The following is an 18,048-nucleotide window of genomic DNA, read 5'->3' as shown; positions in this document are numbered from 1 at the left end:
AGAAAAGCTAAAAATATTGCATGATGACTTTATAATCAAAGGACAGAACAAATCTGACGCACTCCGAAGATCTGTTGCAACACTTTTACCGATTTTACCATCACATGTAGTCTGTCAGTCAAAAGTACAGCTCACCTTGCTTGACAGTGTTAGTTAAGATTCTGGATGATACCAATGCTTAAGGAACAAAAGAGCATACAGCAGAACAGTGCATTAATTTAAGGCCTCGCACCAGTGACCACATGTCAAACCGCCTGAGGGAAACTGTGTCTCAGAAAAGTGATGTATAATTATCTCCACCAATCAGAGTCGCTGGCTAAATTACCCCCAGGTGTTCAACAGGGTAATCAGGTCAGGGATGCAAAGCTTTGCCTGTTTCAGTTGGTCGAGCTCAGCTTGTTGCCTGCATGTAAATTACTGGTCTACAGGGCAAGACAGGAATAACAACTGAAACAGGCACAGCTCTGCATCCTAAGTTGTATTCCTCCCAGTCAAAGCATGTAAAATGTTTTTAGCGTTAATAGTTAGAATCTGCACCTTCACTGAAAAGGAGGGTTTACATTTATGCACATAACAGAAATTTGTTTTGATGTTGAATGAACTTTAGGCCACAGTTACTTTCTTGAGCATGATAAACCACACAGATCAGATTCAGCTGACCCTGTCTTCACATCCATGTGTAAATATTGTTTTTATGGTTGTTAAAATAGGAAGACCTTGAAAAGTCAGTGAATATGGCGGTTGACAGAGCTGGAAGTACATTTACTTGAGTGCTGTAGTTCAGTACAGTTTTTTTTACAGTTGCTTTGTGAATTAAGATTTTACATAAAAACTTACGATCAGTTTAGAAAATACAATATACTGTTATTATTATAAAATGCGCTAAATTAACTCATATTCCACATCCACTTACTAATGTAAATTTGTGTATGCAGGACATTTACTTGTAGTGGAGTATTTGAAATTGTGGTATAACCACCCTTTACATAAGGACCTTAAACCATTCTCCACCACAGGGGTCTATTTAATATTTCTGCATATCCCTATTCACAGGACCAGATGTGAGCACAACAGACATGAGACCAGAGACTGTAAGCTGGATTTAAGTTCACATATAAGAGTTACACAACTCCTGTAACAATTAAGGGGAATGTGTAAAAGAAAATATTGCAGATCTTCTTACATTTGTTTTAGATTTATTTAATTCTGTGAACAAGAATGACATTTGGCTCAAACTACACTTTGTTACTTCTTGTAAATGTACACCGTCATTTCTTCAGCAAGACCATTTATCATCATACAGAACTGGGCAAATCACGTATTTATTTGAACATTACTTTGTACAAACCAAGATGCACACAGGAAGTTTGATATACTAGTAAAAAAAATGGAATTGAAATCAATCATATGTCATGTCATCACCTGCAAATTTTAAATACACAAACTCTTATGCATGCCGGTGGGACAGTGGTGCAGTGGTTAGCACTGTTGCCTCACAGCAAGAGGGTTCCAGGTTCACTCAGTGCTGATGCTCAGAGGTTGTGAGTCAGGGTTAAACTCATATTGTGTGCAATTGTCACACTTAGTGTCACCTAATATGTTTCACTTATATATGCAAAAAACCTACACGAGGATCTACATAGTATTCGGGTTTATTTTTGAGCAGGGACAGAGAAAAAAATAAATTCAAATTCATTTCCTCATGACTGAAGATCTGGGTTGTTAAAGTGGCGATAACCTTCTTCCAAAATAATCTCGCAAGCCTGGAGTGTTTCACATCTACAGTGAACTTCTCTGTTTCTATAAATCACCATGACCTTTGGTTCAAAACAGGTTTCATCATCATCACTGCTGTATTAGTCACTATGGAAAAGGCAATTATGGTTGTGTAATTTGTTAAACCAGTTGTGGACATAGACTTTTATGCACTCCTACATCTACGTATTTGGAAGATAATACACAAGGAATGTGAGATATAAATCCAGCCGGTGCTGATGTCAGAAATAAAGCAACAAACATGCTTATTAATCAAATGATGGCAGAATATATTCTTACATTTTCTGTATGTTTATTTTCCATTAGAGTATTCGATTAACAAGTTAGATAACTGTTTTTCCAATGTAGGACTTTGTGTCATGAATGATGAGCTGCACGATCAAAGTCTCTTGGTTCACAATAATATTTCATTAGTTGTACATACCGGTTGATTTTAATCAGGGTCCTCAATTATAAGCAAAACACGCCAGGGAGGAAAGAATCTGAGAAAAAAAAATATAAAGCAATGTTATTTAATGTGACAGCAAAAGGGAAGAAATGTATAGAACGGAAGTCAAACATGAACTATAATGCAGACATTTCATGAATGATTAATTTCACTGGTTATATCCCACCTGACATTAACCCTCTCAGAGTGAGTGCGATGATCACCAACATTGAAAATGACCAGCAGGGAGCAGTGCAGCATGCTTCATGGAATAAAGAGAACAACAATTACCATCACTTGAAATGCCATTGAGCTTTGAGATGTATGTATTACTGACAAAATTACCACGACCATTACCATGATTTAAAAAAAATAAATTCATGCATTTCTGTCCAGTTTCTTACCTCTTAGATTCAGAACTGTGGAGTTTTCCTGCATGGTCACCATATTTCTGGCAATGCAAGTGTAATTCCCTATGCTTTCTGCCTCCAACCTCTCTATAATATACATGGAGCTCTTAACATGAGTCTCATTGCTGTTAAACATCCAGCTGAAGTTTGCTGGTGGGACAGAGTCTGCTGTGCACCTCAGTGTCACTGTTTGGCCAGGCGGAGCGGCTGATGGCCCTATAATCGATATGTTATGTGGTCCAACTGCACAGAGAAAAGAAATGTACAGTGGTGGGGCTTTAGAGTTCAACCTGTATTTAAATGTCTTAAAAAAAAAAAAGCAAAACAATCAAGAGCTAACATCCAAAGATTTTAACTAATACTGTACAATTTTCATCTTAAAATTAGAGCTCCAAATTTTTGTGGACAGTACTCACAGTTGACAGTTAGATTGTGGGCCACAGTCATGCTGCTGATTGGGTTGCTGACTCGACACTGGTAGGTACCATGGTTGGAGAAGTCAACAGGTTGTATGAACACTGTCCTGTTGTCCATGGAGATACTGACTCTGCTGCTGCGTTGGAGAGGCCAGCCATCCTTCATCCAGATTCTGGTGGTGATGGAGCCAGAGGCTTCACAAGTGAGGTTGGTGGAGCTTCTGTCTTCTATCAGGATGGCCGCAGGGCTTCGGATGGTGGCTCCTGTTATCAGTGCTGGCAGAAGACAAAGAGCTTTGATCCAGTGAAAACTTACAGTAAAAACAAATTATTTTTGTTTCTGATCAAGTTAGAGTTTAAATTGGCTACATAGAAAACATTCCCGCATCACCCATTTTAACTTTTGATGATTAATATTTAACATGACTTAATTTTACCTGCAATGTGTTTTGGAGACAGTCACGTATTTTAGAAAAAAATGTTACCCCTTTTCAAGTGACAGACATTATCTTTTTTAACAATTATCTTAACATCACTACAATAGAAGACCCACCATACACATTCAGATAAGTCTTCCCCTCCTTCTGCAGCCCTCTGTCTTCTATGATGGTGACAGTGTACTCCCCGCTGTCTTCTAGCATCAGGTTTCTGAGCTCCAGGGCTCCTGTGGCTCGGTCTAATGTGATCCTGTTGGCATGTCCGGGCTCCGTGATATTGATGCTGGTGGAGGTGATGATGTTCACCCCTTCGAAGCGCCAGCTGACGGAGAGGAATGGATTCTCAGGAGGTATGAGGGTGGTGGTGAACTTCACTGTGCCTGCCACAGCTCCACTCAGAGGCCCTGGGGGTAAGATACCCTGACCTGCACACATACTGAAGTAACCTAAAGAGGAGATCAACAGCAACATTGTGATACTGCAGAAAGTCCTAAGAGTCCAGAAAGACATTAATGATCAGCAGAATGACAAACAAAATTCAGTATGTGACAATTATATCTGTATTTAACTCAACCTGATAAAACAATTATCACGGCGGTCCTGAGCATCCTCTTGTCCATAGAGAACAAGGACTTGCAATGTGGTCTCAGAGTCTTCTTTGAAATCAAAAACACAGAGTCACAGGTGCTCCTGCTCTTTTATTGTCCCACACCCACCTTTCAGGGACGACTCCAGCCCCCCAGCTCAGTAAAGAAAAGCACAAACAGAGTTTACAATGCCACTGTGTACATACACCAAAATGTTTGTAGGTGTGTGTTCAGTCAGGAGTAACCTAGACTCAAGCTCATGGACTGGACTTGTTTTTGTATACACAACTTTGATCAGCTATATTTAAGGAACAGTCTATCCTAATTTTGCTTTGCACTTCAGAGAGACAGAAAAGAAAATAATGAAATCAAAAGAAGAGTAATTAACAGCCATCTAACAGCTCAACAGTTCTCATCTTCAGAAGCCAAACCTCAACATGATCTTGGTAATTGTATAATTTTTAATAATTTTCCCTTTATATTGCAATTTCAAAACAATTATTTATGATAAGAGAACATAATCTTTTATCAATAAGTTAATGTAGAAAGTCAGTGAAATAATGATTTTAAATGTAATATTTTTGCTGAAGATTCAATCTTGCCGGAGGCCTCATCCATAAAACAACTCATACTTCAAATTAATCTTAAGATAATTTTCCTTTTATTCATATGAAAAAATGAAAAAATCAAATCCAAAAATTAATAATCTAATCTACACATTTAATTATCAGAAAAATCATCACAACGATCAAATGCACCCATCAGTGTATCATTTGTTGCACTCTTAATCTAATCCACTTCTAATTCACAATCAAATTATGAATGTTGACTCAAATTAGTGTTAAATTAATTATAACTAACATCTCACCCAATTGAAACCAGCTGTGTAGATACTGTAGAAACATCTCACACTGATCCCTCCCTTCTAGCAGGATCTACAAGAAGCTTGGTTGTATCAGACTGGTATCAGACTGGTACCAGATTGGCTCTATCTTGTGTGCACATTGTTTCAATCCCGAATTCATTAAAAGAAACAGGCAAACACACACAGAAGACGCACTTTATTTACCTAGCTTCATGCTGTTTTGCTTTTTCAGAGGCTGACCACTGGTCTGAGAAACTTTTATCCACTTTGTTAATACGGACTTACAAGTACTAAAAACATACAAGATCACAGATTTTATTTTAAAGAGTGCTCCCTTCCTTTTCCCCTGTGTACTAAAACTAACCTGTCAGGAACTCCTTTTATCATTGTTTCCTGTGAATTCCTTGAAATAGTTGTACATTAATTAAGCAACAGACGTTTACCCTCAGGTAGGGGCCTCCATGATAAGGACAAAAACCTCAAGTAAAATGAGATTAAATTAGCCAAAGAAGCTTGAATTTGTAGATCACCAGCATTCCAAGCAAATGACATTTAATAACAGACTAGTTGTGAATATAGACATATTATTATTAATATGTGTAGCAGAGGTCTGGGTTGTGGAGGTGGTGGTGTTCTTGTAAGCTGAGTGTTGTGCATCAGTTTTATGAGCTCCTCAGTAAGTGGTTTTGGTCTCTTGTATGACTGTGTTTGAGAAGCGGCAGTGAGCCGTAGCATTCCTGGAGGAGGAAGATCAAAGATGTCTAGGAGACACTTAGCCTCCACACCTTTACAGACTGGCTGTTGGCCTCACTGTCTGAATTTTAAATGAAAAAAAAGATGGGTTCATTTCATATTGTGACTAAATAAGTTTGTGTTTATTATTGCTATTTCTTTAAATATCTGTATCCTGATTGAGACCTGTTTGAATACTGTGACACAACCATCAAAACAGCTGGAACAATGAGGCATTGACAATGTGTCTATAATTCCTGACGTGAATGTACAGTATGGGAGGTTCACTCAGTAACAATGTGCTTTTGTGAGAAGCACTCAAAGTGTAAATATAATGTCACTCTGCCTCTGTTGTTACACTGCATACTGGGAGTGATGGAGTTGAAGTTCACTGGGCGCTGAGTGATTGATGAGGGATCATAGATCATAGATAGAGATGTGGTTCTCGACATTTTGGCTTGTGACACGATAAAATGAAGCAATGTGTTTATTTGTGAACCCAAGTTGTACACAGTTTAACCTGCTATTAGAGAGTAGCAGTGATAGCAGGAAAGTCCAAAAGAATTTACACAATTTTCCAAAGCAGAAAATACATTTTTCCCCTCCTGTTCTGTTAAATCATGTCACCACAGATTAGATTTATCCTGTGACACTCAACCTGATTCAGACATGTTTTGTCATGTCATGTCTTTACATACAGTGAAAACAAAATCAAGCACAAGTGTCCCACTAATATATCTTGCTGAACTTCACAAATAAAGTTTAATACAGAAACTGAAGTTTCATGTGATACAAAATGCATTCTCCACATATGGAGTCATGCTACATCTCTGTAAATTTTTATGAGCTCTGAACGGATTCTTTAGCTGCTTTACAAGTCTCTCTATATGACACAGTGAAGCTACTGTAATGCGAAAGTCTTACATTACAGTAGTTTAACAGACATCCTCAGATGTCTTGTTTTTTCTGACCAAGAGTCAAAAACCCACAGAGATTCAGTTCAGTTTACTGAGAGAATGTTTGATGTGTTTGGATGGGATTAAAGCCATTAAAAAAAAGTCTCAACCTTTTAGATCTTTCAGCTAGGTCGACCTGTGACCTCTACAGAGTGTAGCTACTACCCAGCCTTATCTATGAACTGTTAAGTGAGTTAATAATTTACAGCTGAGAAAAGCCACTGTTTTGTATCTCAGGAAGACCTCAGTACTAAGGTAACTATACCACCTGACTGACATCAAACCAAATCAGAGAACATGAAATTCACACATTATGCCATGTCATTAAGCCACTATGCTGAAGAAAAGTACCATGTAGCACTGGAAAGAATATTTACGGCAAATACACAAATACATTGTGCAACTGTCTTTGTAGACTTTTTTTTAAAATTTACTTCTTATATACTCTGTGATATTTTTATCTATGATACTTCCAAAATGCCTGCAAATTTATTTATTTCAGTCATTTTAAAGTTTTGTGTGTGTATTTCCACTTGCATTTCCACCTGCAGTTGTAAAAGCCCTGAAAAGGTTTCCTCAGCTCATGAGTGTAAAAACTAAGAAAACTAAGGTAAAGAAGCAGTGCGCCCCTTCACATAGCTCGACAGCTCTATGCTCCCCCTGCGGGAGCCCTCTGGCTACTACTTCTGCTCTTAGTACCACTGATGTGAGGATTATATTATTTAACACAATAGAAATACACCTTTTTGCATCCTTCACACACTCATGTCTGACACTGATGCATTTCATGATTTGGTATAAAGGTAAAAACATGCAGATGGAAAGATGGAATGCAGACTCAGTGGTGCCCAAATATAAAAACAAACGCTGCAATATAACCATTAATAGATATTTCTGAGCTGAGTGATGTTCCTGTTCCTGCTCCTAATGCTGAGATCACACAACGTCACAACAAGTGAGTGTTTATCTTGGCTGCTGTACAGATTACATAGCACAGTAATAGCTTAACTGTCTAATGTATAACTGCAACACCACTCTGTTCACTTCATGACAGATATGAGTAACTTATCACTGAAAACATACAACACTGGTCAGACCTGATACAAACACAAAACACGGAAACAGTCTTTTCCAGCCACTCTGAACCTGCTGAACTGTAGAAGGATTAGAATGATGTGTACACAAACAAACACAAAATCACATTCTGTTTTCATTATTTTTGTTCTCTGCACAGTGTTGTTGTGTTTTTATATACACACTGTTGCCCTTAAAGTTGGAATAAAATATATTTTACCTCTTCTCATGAAATGATTGTGACAATGTGATTTATTCTCGATAGATTAAGTGTATATCTTCTCAAAACTTTATTGAACGGTCTCGTCTAATGTGATTACTTGTGTATAAACAGGAATAAAAAGAGGAATGTGTCTGAAAACAAAATTATTCCAACCTTATGGGCAACAGTTTACATTTGTTCTCTTTTTTCATAAATGTACTCATTGATCCTCATACTGGTGTCTGTCTTTATTGATATTGTCTAATATATTACCATCTTTAAACTTTGGAGGTTCACTTGGGTGGATCTCAAAAATCTTTTCCCCTTACCTCTCCCAAGTCTGTATTTTCTATGTTTCTCCTTTGGATAATTTATTTCCTGGTCTCCTGGGTATGTTGTCATTCTTTCGAAGTAAACACTGCATATGTGCATGTTCTCTTGTGAAATTAAAGGTTTCTTCAACATAAGAGTTGAGAGTGTGCAGGAGGTAAGTTTAAGATATTCTTGTTCATTAATTGTCCCACACGATTGTAGGTGTGCAAAATGTACTTTTTGTTGAGACTGACCATTTTGTTTGTTAAAAGCACACCATAAATTAGCCATGATCAGGTGACCTGTCAGAAATGTGAATTTCCACTACCCATGGCCTGGTCTACCCAAACCTCCTAGATGAATCATTTAATTGTGTCAGAGTAATAGCCTAATGATAATAAAGATGATAAGATCTCACCTTACAGCAGGTCAGAGAAACTACCACAGATGCCTTCATGAGTTCCTTTGTGTTCTGCCAAAGTGGCTCGAAACACATGTACACATCTGTTTAAGGGTCAGATTCATAAGTTCAGTAATAAATAACTGACAAAGTCCATTTATTTCTGCACAGCAGGTGTCATAAAATATTTATCATACACATAAATTATGAACTCTGAAACACTGTTATGTGGAGTCCTGTAAAAAATTATTAATGGGGCATACAGTGTAATGATTTTCCATCTCAAACTACACAGAGCACTGGGAGTTTATTGGTTTTCTACATTTCTAAACTTTCATATGTCATACAGTATGTTCTGCCATACTGTATGCACAAACCACAGTGTTTCAGAATTAGTTGTTTTGATAGAAGGAACTAATATTCCACCATTAAAGCCTTTGAGAAAGAAGAAAAGAGAGACAATAAATAACACTACCTACGGTTTTTAAGTATAATGTGGCAATTTATTTATAAAATTGTTGCTCATTGAGGCCTTTTGAGAAGTGGAAGTCTTTTGTACTGTAAAACAATAACTGTGCAGATAGGTCTTCAACTGACTTTAGCCTTTCTGAGCATTAACTGGGCAGAAAACAGGAGAAAGGGACAGGCCACCAGTTCACCAGTATGTTCAATAACCATATCTGTTGCCACATTTGTCTCAAACCCACCTCACAAATCCGTTTTACTGGATCAGGAAAGAGATGAAATATCTTTAGACAATGTCAGTACAATAAACAGAAGAGGGGTAAAAATGATGAACTGCCTCACATCAAAACAGCATATCTATCTGTTCTCACCTATGATTGGTATATGAGCTTCAGAGATAAGATTGAATTAGTAACATTCAATAAAATAAAACATTTATGATCCTGATAGGGAATTTATCTTCATAACATGAACTCCGCTGTATGTGATTGTCACAGTCACAGTACTGTACGTGTAGCAAAGCAGCCTGGTGTGGATTGTCCACCAAGTTATTACTTATTACTTTAAACATCATCGTTTGTTGAAGCCTTTATGTTAAATTAGGCAGGAAAATCTTGCACTCGAATACACTGCTAATCTCTTTGATAATGTTCTAACATTTCAACACCTTGTAAAATTAAATAAGGCTTTGAGACTTTGATGACTTGAATGCCTGGAAAAAGTTGAAAAATGGAAAAAGTTGAAGTTGGTTAAACTTAGGAAGTTGTGCGAAGTTCTGCTTTGTGTTCAGCATACAACCTTATTTATGTGACCACCGTGAAAGCAAGCAAAATCCTGGACATTCATATTTGTTAGCCTTTTAAGCTGTTTACTCACAGTACAGTATTTGTCTGCTGGGGTAAGATGCATGTACAAGCCCATTTTTTTAGCTGTTCTGAGTGGCATGTCTCTAGAGATGACAGTGTTTGTCTGTTTAATTCCACCACTATGGTTTAGGCTGAAATATATCAACAACCACTTGATGGACTGGCATGAAATTTTCTACAGATATACACAGTCCCCAGAAGATAAATCCTATTGGATTTCATGTTGCACCACCAGTAGGTAAAATCTTTAACCTGTACTGGGAAATGTCTCAAAATCTACCTGATGGATCTGCACAAACTTTTGTACAGACATGCATGGTTCCCAGAAAATGTATTCTTATGACTTTGGCGATCCCTTAACTTTTTCACTAGCATCAACAAGGAGGTGACATTTGGGGGTTTTGAGTGACATGCCTCGACAACTATGGGCTGAATTGCCAGAAATTTGTGGATGTTACTACTATTGTTAGAAACACAAGTCGTTCATGATGAGCTGGTGTCTCTAATGCTCAGCTTGGATTGTGGCACAGATGATATTGAACACCTTATCTTTTGTACTGATGAATGTTTAACCAGAAAGAAAGAATTATTTTTCTTTCTTCCTTTCTTAATTTCTGTCGTTCTTTCTTTCTTTCTCTTTACAGGCATATTGGATGTCCAGATTGTCAGTCTTAAAATATTTATTGAATATACTGTGTACAAATCATGTCTTGTATAATAAGAGATCTTCCTTTATATTTAAATTCTTAATAGAAAAAAACAATCATTTAAATGATTTACAGCTTTTGTAACATATTACACGCACATAAGTATAACATTTGATTTCATTCTTGCAGTAAATATCAGGTTACATAAAAGTTATCAGGTTCCAGTGCAATGAATTGTACTGTGAAGGAGGCAGAAAATGGTTGGGTTGAATAAATATATATGTATATGTATATGTATATGTATATGTATATGTATATGTATATGTGTGTGTGTGTGTGTATATATATATATATATATAAAGAACAATAACACTGATGCTTTTCTTTGAGATGTAGGAACTTGTGGAAATGTTCAGGCTTGTGCTTTCACATTTTGTTTCTGCTGCAGGAGGAAAAGTTCCAAATGATTAGAAAGAGGTGCATTTTGATCAATAGCATGACTAAGACAATATAAATAAATACATAAAATAATAATAATGATTTTAAAAAAAATCAAACTTACCTTCTGAGGATGAGAATACAAATCTTTCTCTGTTGTTTCTGTTATCTTATACACATCTGAATGCGTCTCCTTCACACTTATTTTTTCTAAGGGGTCAAAACAGAGGTTTGTTAAATCTCGTGCTTCATTGGATCATTTTTTAATAAAGTCTTTCTATTGTCATTGTCTTTAAGGACAAGATAAGATTCTAATCAGATGAATACTAACGTTTATGGTGCGCTGGATAATTGCTGTTGACTCTGAAAAATAAAAACAGGGCATTGTTATAATGTGGCAGGTCAGATCTTACTTCAATTAATTCAACAAGGTATTTGAATAACCCTCTTGATGTTTCCAGAGTATGCCAGTGTGTTGTGTTTAAGAACAGGGTGGGATTAACTGAAAATTTTCACTGCTCATTTAATGTTAAATGGAGGAAGTTCCACAACTGTGACAGACAGGTAGTAACCAGAAACCAAGAAACTGCTGTTCATTGTACTGCAATCTAATACAACAGGCTAACAGTGATACATGATTTTAAAATTCTTGTTGACGGTGTCAGAGAGGTGTTGTTTCAGCTCTGAATAATAATCTATTCATATTTGAGAACATTAATGTCATCTTGAGCATGGAAACTATTTAAGATGATATATTGAGGTAAAAAAAATGGCCATTGTGGGCATTTGTAATCCTAACCTGTCTTGTGCTTACCTTTTCCTCCTTATCAGAAGAAACACAATTATTCCACTCAGTACTGCAATAATGACACAACATCCAGCTGTGAAGATAGTAGCTCTTCCAACAGCAGCTGAGCAGTCACAGTCTGAGAAATCTGAAAAAGAGACCTCACTTAGAACACACTATAAAATTTAAATGTCTCATTAGTTTATTTAATTAATTGATTTTTTTTTTAGTCAGTTTTTCCTTTTCTTTTTTTGTCACATACCTACGACAGTTAACTCATGGTGTGCCGTTTGACTCTGTCCTGTGACAGTATTCTCAGCAGTGCAGGTGTACGTCCCATTGTCAGACTTTTGGCTGGACTGTATGACGTACACAGCCTCATCACCATTAGCTGGCTTTCCTTTAAACAGCCAGGTGAACTTTGCTGATGGAACAGACCTAGTGGAGCAGTAGAGCACTGTCAGATCTCCAACATGTACAGATTTGGGTCCTATGATGTTCAGGTTGTCAGGCCCATCTGTAACACAAGCAAAGAATCAGATTGCATGAAGTCTGGCGAAAAAAAAAAGAGCTGGCAAGAACAAGCAGGTACATTGCAACAGACGTGTCTCATTCTTTGGTCTTGGAAGGTAAGATTATGAGTTACAACTACTCAATTTTATCAAATTACATACAAAGAATAAGCTTTAGACTCCATTGGCCAAAATGCTTTTAACCAGGAAGCTTGATTCCATTGCCACACTGAAACAAATAGGATTTGTATGGAGTCTGAGAAATCTCCGCCATAAACTCACATTGAATGACAAGATTCACCCACTGGCTGATTCCATTATTGACACCATTCGACACGTTGCACCTGAATGGTCCCTGGTCATAGCGGGTCACACTGACTATAGTGAGAGTTGCGCCTCCATCAGTGAGCTGAACTCTCTCACTGGCTGTAACCTCAGAGCTGTCGTTCAGCCAGAGGAAAGACAGGGAGGATCCAGAGGAGGAGCAGGACAGGCGGACAGAGCTGCTGAACTCAAACAAGTCTGTGGTGTTTGAGGTCACCACCACGTTAGAAACTGGTACTGTTGAAAAAATAAAACCACAGCAAAGTTCATTTTGTATGTTGTCACTGATGGGAAAGATTACTAGTTTTATTATAGGTGTAAATATTGTAATATTCAAAAGTACTGACATCATTTTGAAAAAAAAAAGAGCACAATCTCTCAAGACCAAGATAAAACGTGGCTATTTTCAATGACTAAAAAATATTTGATAAAATATGATTTCTTTATATTTAGGGCAGTAAATCAAGTCTTCAGAAGTTAAACGTTTAAATTAATTCATCTATTTTCTGTTTAACTTTAACTAAATAGACTCTAACTTACCCTGTACAGTCACAAGTAAAGTCTGAGAAGTTTCATATCTCAGAGTTATGTTGTTAAAGGCCTGACAGCTGTAGTTTCCACTCTGTCTCTTCTGAATGTTCATCAGTCTGAGCTCTGCTCCAGTATCAGGCAGCAGGTCTCCATTCAGGAACCAGTGAAACTGAGCAGGGGGTCTGGAGTCAGCTGAACAGATCAGGCTGATGTTTGATCCTTCTTCATAGTATTGTTGTAATGGAAACAGCTTCAGATTAGTATTCTCTGGGCCAACTGGGGAAAACATATAAAACAATACGGCCGCCCATAAAAGAAGAATAGTAACTTGAGGAAAGCTGCATATTGCATTCAGTTCAGCTCAGTCTAGAGAGGTCATTACTGTCAAGTACGTCGTTCAAATGCAGAGCTGCATCATTAAACTGAATACAGCTATCAGTGTTAGTACTCAGTACCAGCCAAACACCGCAACAATGAAACAGCAAGGAGCACAATAAAATGTAATCATGATGGTCGTAATGATTGTGAACAAAGCTGCAAATTTAAAGGTCTACATTTGAATACAGATGCTGTGACACAAGCCTGAGCCGGTACTGTAGGGTAGTAACTCACAGCTGATGGAGAGTTTCACAGGATCACTGGTGTAATTACTGAAATCATTGAACACATGGCACCTGAACGGCCCCTCGTCATAGCGGGTCACATTAATTATAGTGAGAGTGGCGCCTTCATCAGTGAGCTGAACTCTCTCACTGGCTGTAACCTCAGAGCTGCCGTTCAGCCAGAGGAAAGAAGGGAAAGATCCAGAGGAGGAGCAGGACAGACGGACGGAGCTGCTGAGCTCTGACAAGTCTGTGGTGTTAGGAGTTATCGCCACATTGGAGACGGGTGCTGTGGGTGGAAAGAATAATGTTAGGAGTCATCAACTACAAAAAAAATAAATATAGAAATCAATTTCCCCAAACATCAAAAATAAATAAGCACAAGGTGCCACTTATTTTAACCTTTAGCAGCAAGAAGTCATTCACGCCAACTTACATTTCAGAACAGTTAAGGCTGCAGGCTGAGATGTTTGAGTTCTCATGGTTATGTTGTTAAAGGCCTGACAGCTGTAGTTTCCACTCTGACTCCCCTGAATGTTCATCAGTCTGAGCTCTGCTCCAGTATCAGGCAGCAGGTCTCCATTCAAAAACCACTGAAAATGAGCAACTGGCTGAGAGTCAGCTGAGCAGGACAGGCTGATGTCTGACCCTTCATCATAATATTCTTGTGATGGAGACAGCTTCAATTGTATATTTTCTGGACCAACTGCAACAAAAAAAATATAAAACAATATGGTCACAAGCAAAACACAGGAGGAACAACAAGTAAAAGACTTATCATGAGTGTCAAGAATTATAGCTGCTTCATATCAGTCGAATGCCAGGACCAGGACAATAACAAATGAGTTACACAAATGAAGCTGGAACTGTCCAAACGTGCCAGTTTGTAACTCACAGATGACGAAGAGGATTACTGTATCACTGGTGCCATTACTGACAGGACTGACCACAAGACACCTGAATGGTCCCTGGTCATAGCGGGTCACATTATATATAATGAGAGTGGAGTTCCCATCAGTGAGCTGAACTCTCTCACTGGCTGTAACCTCAGAGCTGCCGTTCAGCCAGAGGAAAGAGAGGGAGGATCCAGAGGAGGAGCACGACAGATGGACAGAGCTGCTGAACTCCAGAATGTTTGTGGTACTTGCATTTACCTCTATATTGGATACAGGTTCTGTGGGAGAAAAAAAATATTAATTGTGATTTTGTATTTTTTATTTAAAAAATGGAATGCTAAAGAATTCAAGTACATACTAAACATACTAAAACCAACTTCCATCTTAATGAATGTGTTGTTAGCATAAAAACACCTTCAACACATTTCAGCTTACCCAGTATAGTTATAGCTGAGAGTTGAGATGTTTGAGATCTCAGAGTTTTGTTGTTAAAGGCCTGACAGCTGTAGTTTCCACTCTGACTCCCCTGAATGTTCATCAGTCTGAGCTCTGGCCCAGTGTCATTCAGTAGGTCTCCATTCAGGAACCAGTAACACAGGGCAGCAGGTCTGGAGACAGCTGAGCAGGACAGGCTGATGTCTGACCCCTCCGCATAATATTCTTGCGATGGAGATAGTGTTAAACTGGTATTTTCTGGCCCATCTGCAGTGTGTGGCACAGCGTAAACACAAAACAAGAAAGCCACCAATTACAAATGTTTAAAAAATGACAAACAGCAGCTCAGTGTGAAATCTCATAACTGTCTTGCTTCAGTCAAAAGCAAAACTGCATTACTGTCATAGTCTCTGCAGTGATTACTTGGTCAGTAACAACAAAAACAAAGCAACAAAAAACAAAATGAAACATTCTGAGACAAAGCTGCTACCCTTTGAAAAAAATTATGTAGTAATTTGTGAAAATGAAAAGCTGGAATTTGAGGGAACATGTGACAACTGGCCAAGTAAGTTAGTAACTCACAGCTGATGGAGAGGTTTACTGGGTCACTGGTGCCATTACTGACAGGATTGAACACATGGCACCTGAATGGTCCCTGGTCATAGCGGGTCACACTGACTATAGTGAGAGTTGCGCCTCCATCAGTGAGCTGAACTCTCTCACTGGCTGTAACCTCAGAGCTGCCGTTCAGCCAGAGGAAAGAGAGGGAGGATCCAGAGCAGGAGCAGGACAGACTGACAGAGCTGCTGAACTCGACCAAGTCTGTGCTGCTGGTGGTTACATTTACATCAGAGACTGGTGCTGTGGGTGAAAATACAACACAGATTTTATTGGTTAGAAATGGGGGGACTTTGACCTTTTACCCTAGTTTCTGTAGCAGGACAACACCTATGAATTATGTTCAGTACAGCATATTAATTTCAACACTGATTTTGTGTCAAACACGACTAAACACATAAAATAATGACCAGTATTTCATGCATTTTCAGGATGAGAAAGTGCCCTAACTCTATCACATCCAAGCTGATGGTACCAGCTTGTTCCTTGTGTGTCACTCAAAGTCAGGTTTTATTGAACTGATAACAATATTGCATAAAAAAAGGGTTGCAAGAAGTTTACGCCTAAGCCAAGCTACTCCAGTGATTTGATAGAGACAAAGAAAATTGCAATATTTCAAGTAACCCTGGTAACACACTGTGCAAAAAGTGGATTTTAGTGTAGTTTCAAGTGACAGCAACACAACCTCTAAACATCATGTTATGTTTATACAACATTTGGAGGCAGCAACAAGTTTTCAGTGTTTTTTTCATCAACATACCGTGTAACATCAACCTGCAGGTTCCTCTCTGCTGTGCTCCTCCAGTAGGTATAAGGGTGACTGTGTATTCTCCAATGTCGCTGAAAGTGAGATTGCTGAGCTGCAGAGAACCAGTAGATCTGAAAAAGGTGACCCTGTCGGTGTATGACGGTCCAATTATGGTTTCATCAACTGAGGTTATTATATTAAGACCATTACCAAGGACATCTGAAAAACCCCATGTGATAGCCAGGAATGGAGTTTCTGGTGGAGTCACTGTTGTGGTGAACATCACTGTCCCTCCAACGGATGCAGTAAGACTGTCTGGTAGCACACCAGCTCCATGGCTTACACCTGGAGGAGACAGGTACAGCAAGTTTGGAATGAATTTGACTGAAACTTAGATCACAATGCAAAGTGGATGTCTTGGACAACGTAATCAGTTTAAATACTCCACGAAATATTAGAGACAAGCATTAAATCAAATCCAGTCTTCAACACTGTCTGTGCAAATAGCATAAAAAAAAATGGGTAAACTATTAAGATAAATTTTTGGAAAAAAAAAACTTTCAGAAAAATCAACTTTTTCATTTGCTGAACTGGTAAAAGCTCACCTGTGATTGCTCCCAGGATGATCAACAGTATCACAGATGTGTCCATATCTGCGGCAGCCTCCATAGAAAGTGTTTTCTCAGAGGAGGTGCAGTAAATATGTGTGTGTGGGGGGGGCCTCACTCTGGACACTACTATCCATGACAGCGGTGAAAACCAATGCGCAAGAGCCATGCAAATAATGTGAACTGGGTGGGTGTTATTGTTATATTATTTGTTGTTATAAATAAAGTAAAGAGACAAACTTCAAGCACACTCATCGCTCAAAAACAAAACCCTAATAAAATCAGACAGAGGAAATTGTTGTCAATTAAAGCACACAATTACAGAAGCTAACAACATCAATGAAAACTGTTCAGAAAGACAAATACTAGGTGCCTTTCTTGCTCATTATTAACTTAAATGAAGAGCAGAAAACAGGTAAAAGCATGTCTGCACAAGCAGTTGTTCTTGGGTAACACAGTATTTTCACATTGCGTGATATTTTGATTTATTATTTCATTATATTACTTTTTATCAGTGCACACACAGAAAGCTGAAGCATATTATACTAAATCAGTATTATTGGCTCAACTTTAACTTAAAATCTAAAATCTAAATGTGCCTCATAGTAATGACAGAGAAATCAGCATTGTGTCTTTCAAATAGACTTTGCAATCTTTTCCTCACTCTTTTTAGTTTTTTCAGTCATAATGTTATGTATCTGTTATGACTGAAATAACAGTAAAATGAATAACAGTTAACTTTAGTCAATTTTGTCAAGGTTTGGCATTAATATTCATAGCAGACTTTTTTTTTTTTTGACACGTTTATGGAATAAAATCTTGTTCCTGCACTCCCTCAGCCTGCACAGCTCTGTATGTTACACTGATATGATTAATTTATAATCCACTGTACTCACTAAAAGTGATAAAACTACATACTGTACATGATGTGCTGATGTTGTGGGTACATTTAGAACTTTTATCAGTGACAGTGACAA

The 18,048-nt window shown here is 38.0% G+C and overlaps 1 protein-coding gene across 1 annotated transcript; it reads right to left on the bottom strand.

The window, feature by feature from the left end:
• Window positions 1-1,121: 1,121 nt before the first annotated feature.
• On the bottom strand, window positions 1,122-17,114 carry LOC121185554 (hemicentin-1-like). Its single transcript, XM_041043774.1, has 17 exons — window positions 17,069-17,114; window positions 16,476-16,808; window positions 15,680-15,958; window positions 15,159-15,364; window positions 14,203-14,266; window positions 13,777-14,055; window positions 13,174-13,440; window positions 12,592-12,870; window positions 12,060-12,314; window positions 11,825-11,945; window positions 11,342-11,373; window positions 11,135-11,220; window positions 4,041-4,122; window positions 3,583-3,912; window positions 3,030-3,305; window positions 2,608-2,856; window positions 1,122-1,132 (listed from the first exon to the last, which is right to left on the bottom strand). The coding sequence occupies exons 1-17, from the start codon at window positions 17,112-17,114 to the stop codon at window positions 1,122-1,124; spliced, it is 3,195 nt and encodes a 1,064-aa protein (XP_040899708.1).
• Between the last annotated feature and the right edge of the window lie 934 nt (window positions 17,115-18,048).

This window comes from Toxotes jaculatrix, chromosome 8, assembly GCF_017976425.1.
Source record: "Toxotes jaculatrix isolate fToxJac2 chromosome 8, fToxJac2.pri, whole genome shotgun sequence".
In the NCBI taxonomy this organism is placed as follows: Eukaryota; Metazoa; Chordata; class Actinopteri; family Toxotidae; genus Toxotes; species Toxotes jaculatrix.
The sequence above is the reverse complement of the archived record's forward strand: the minus strand, read 5'-3'. Positions and strand labels throughout refer to the sequence as shown.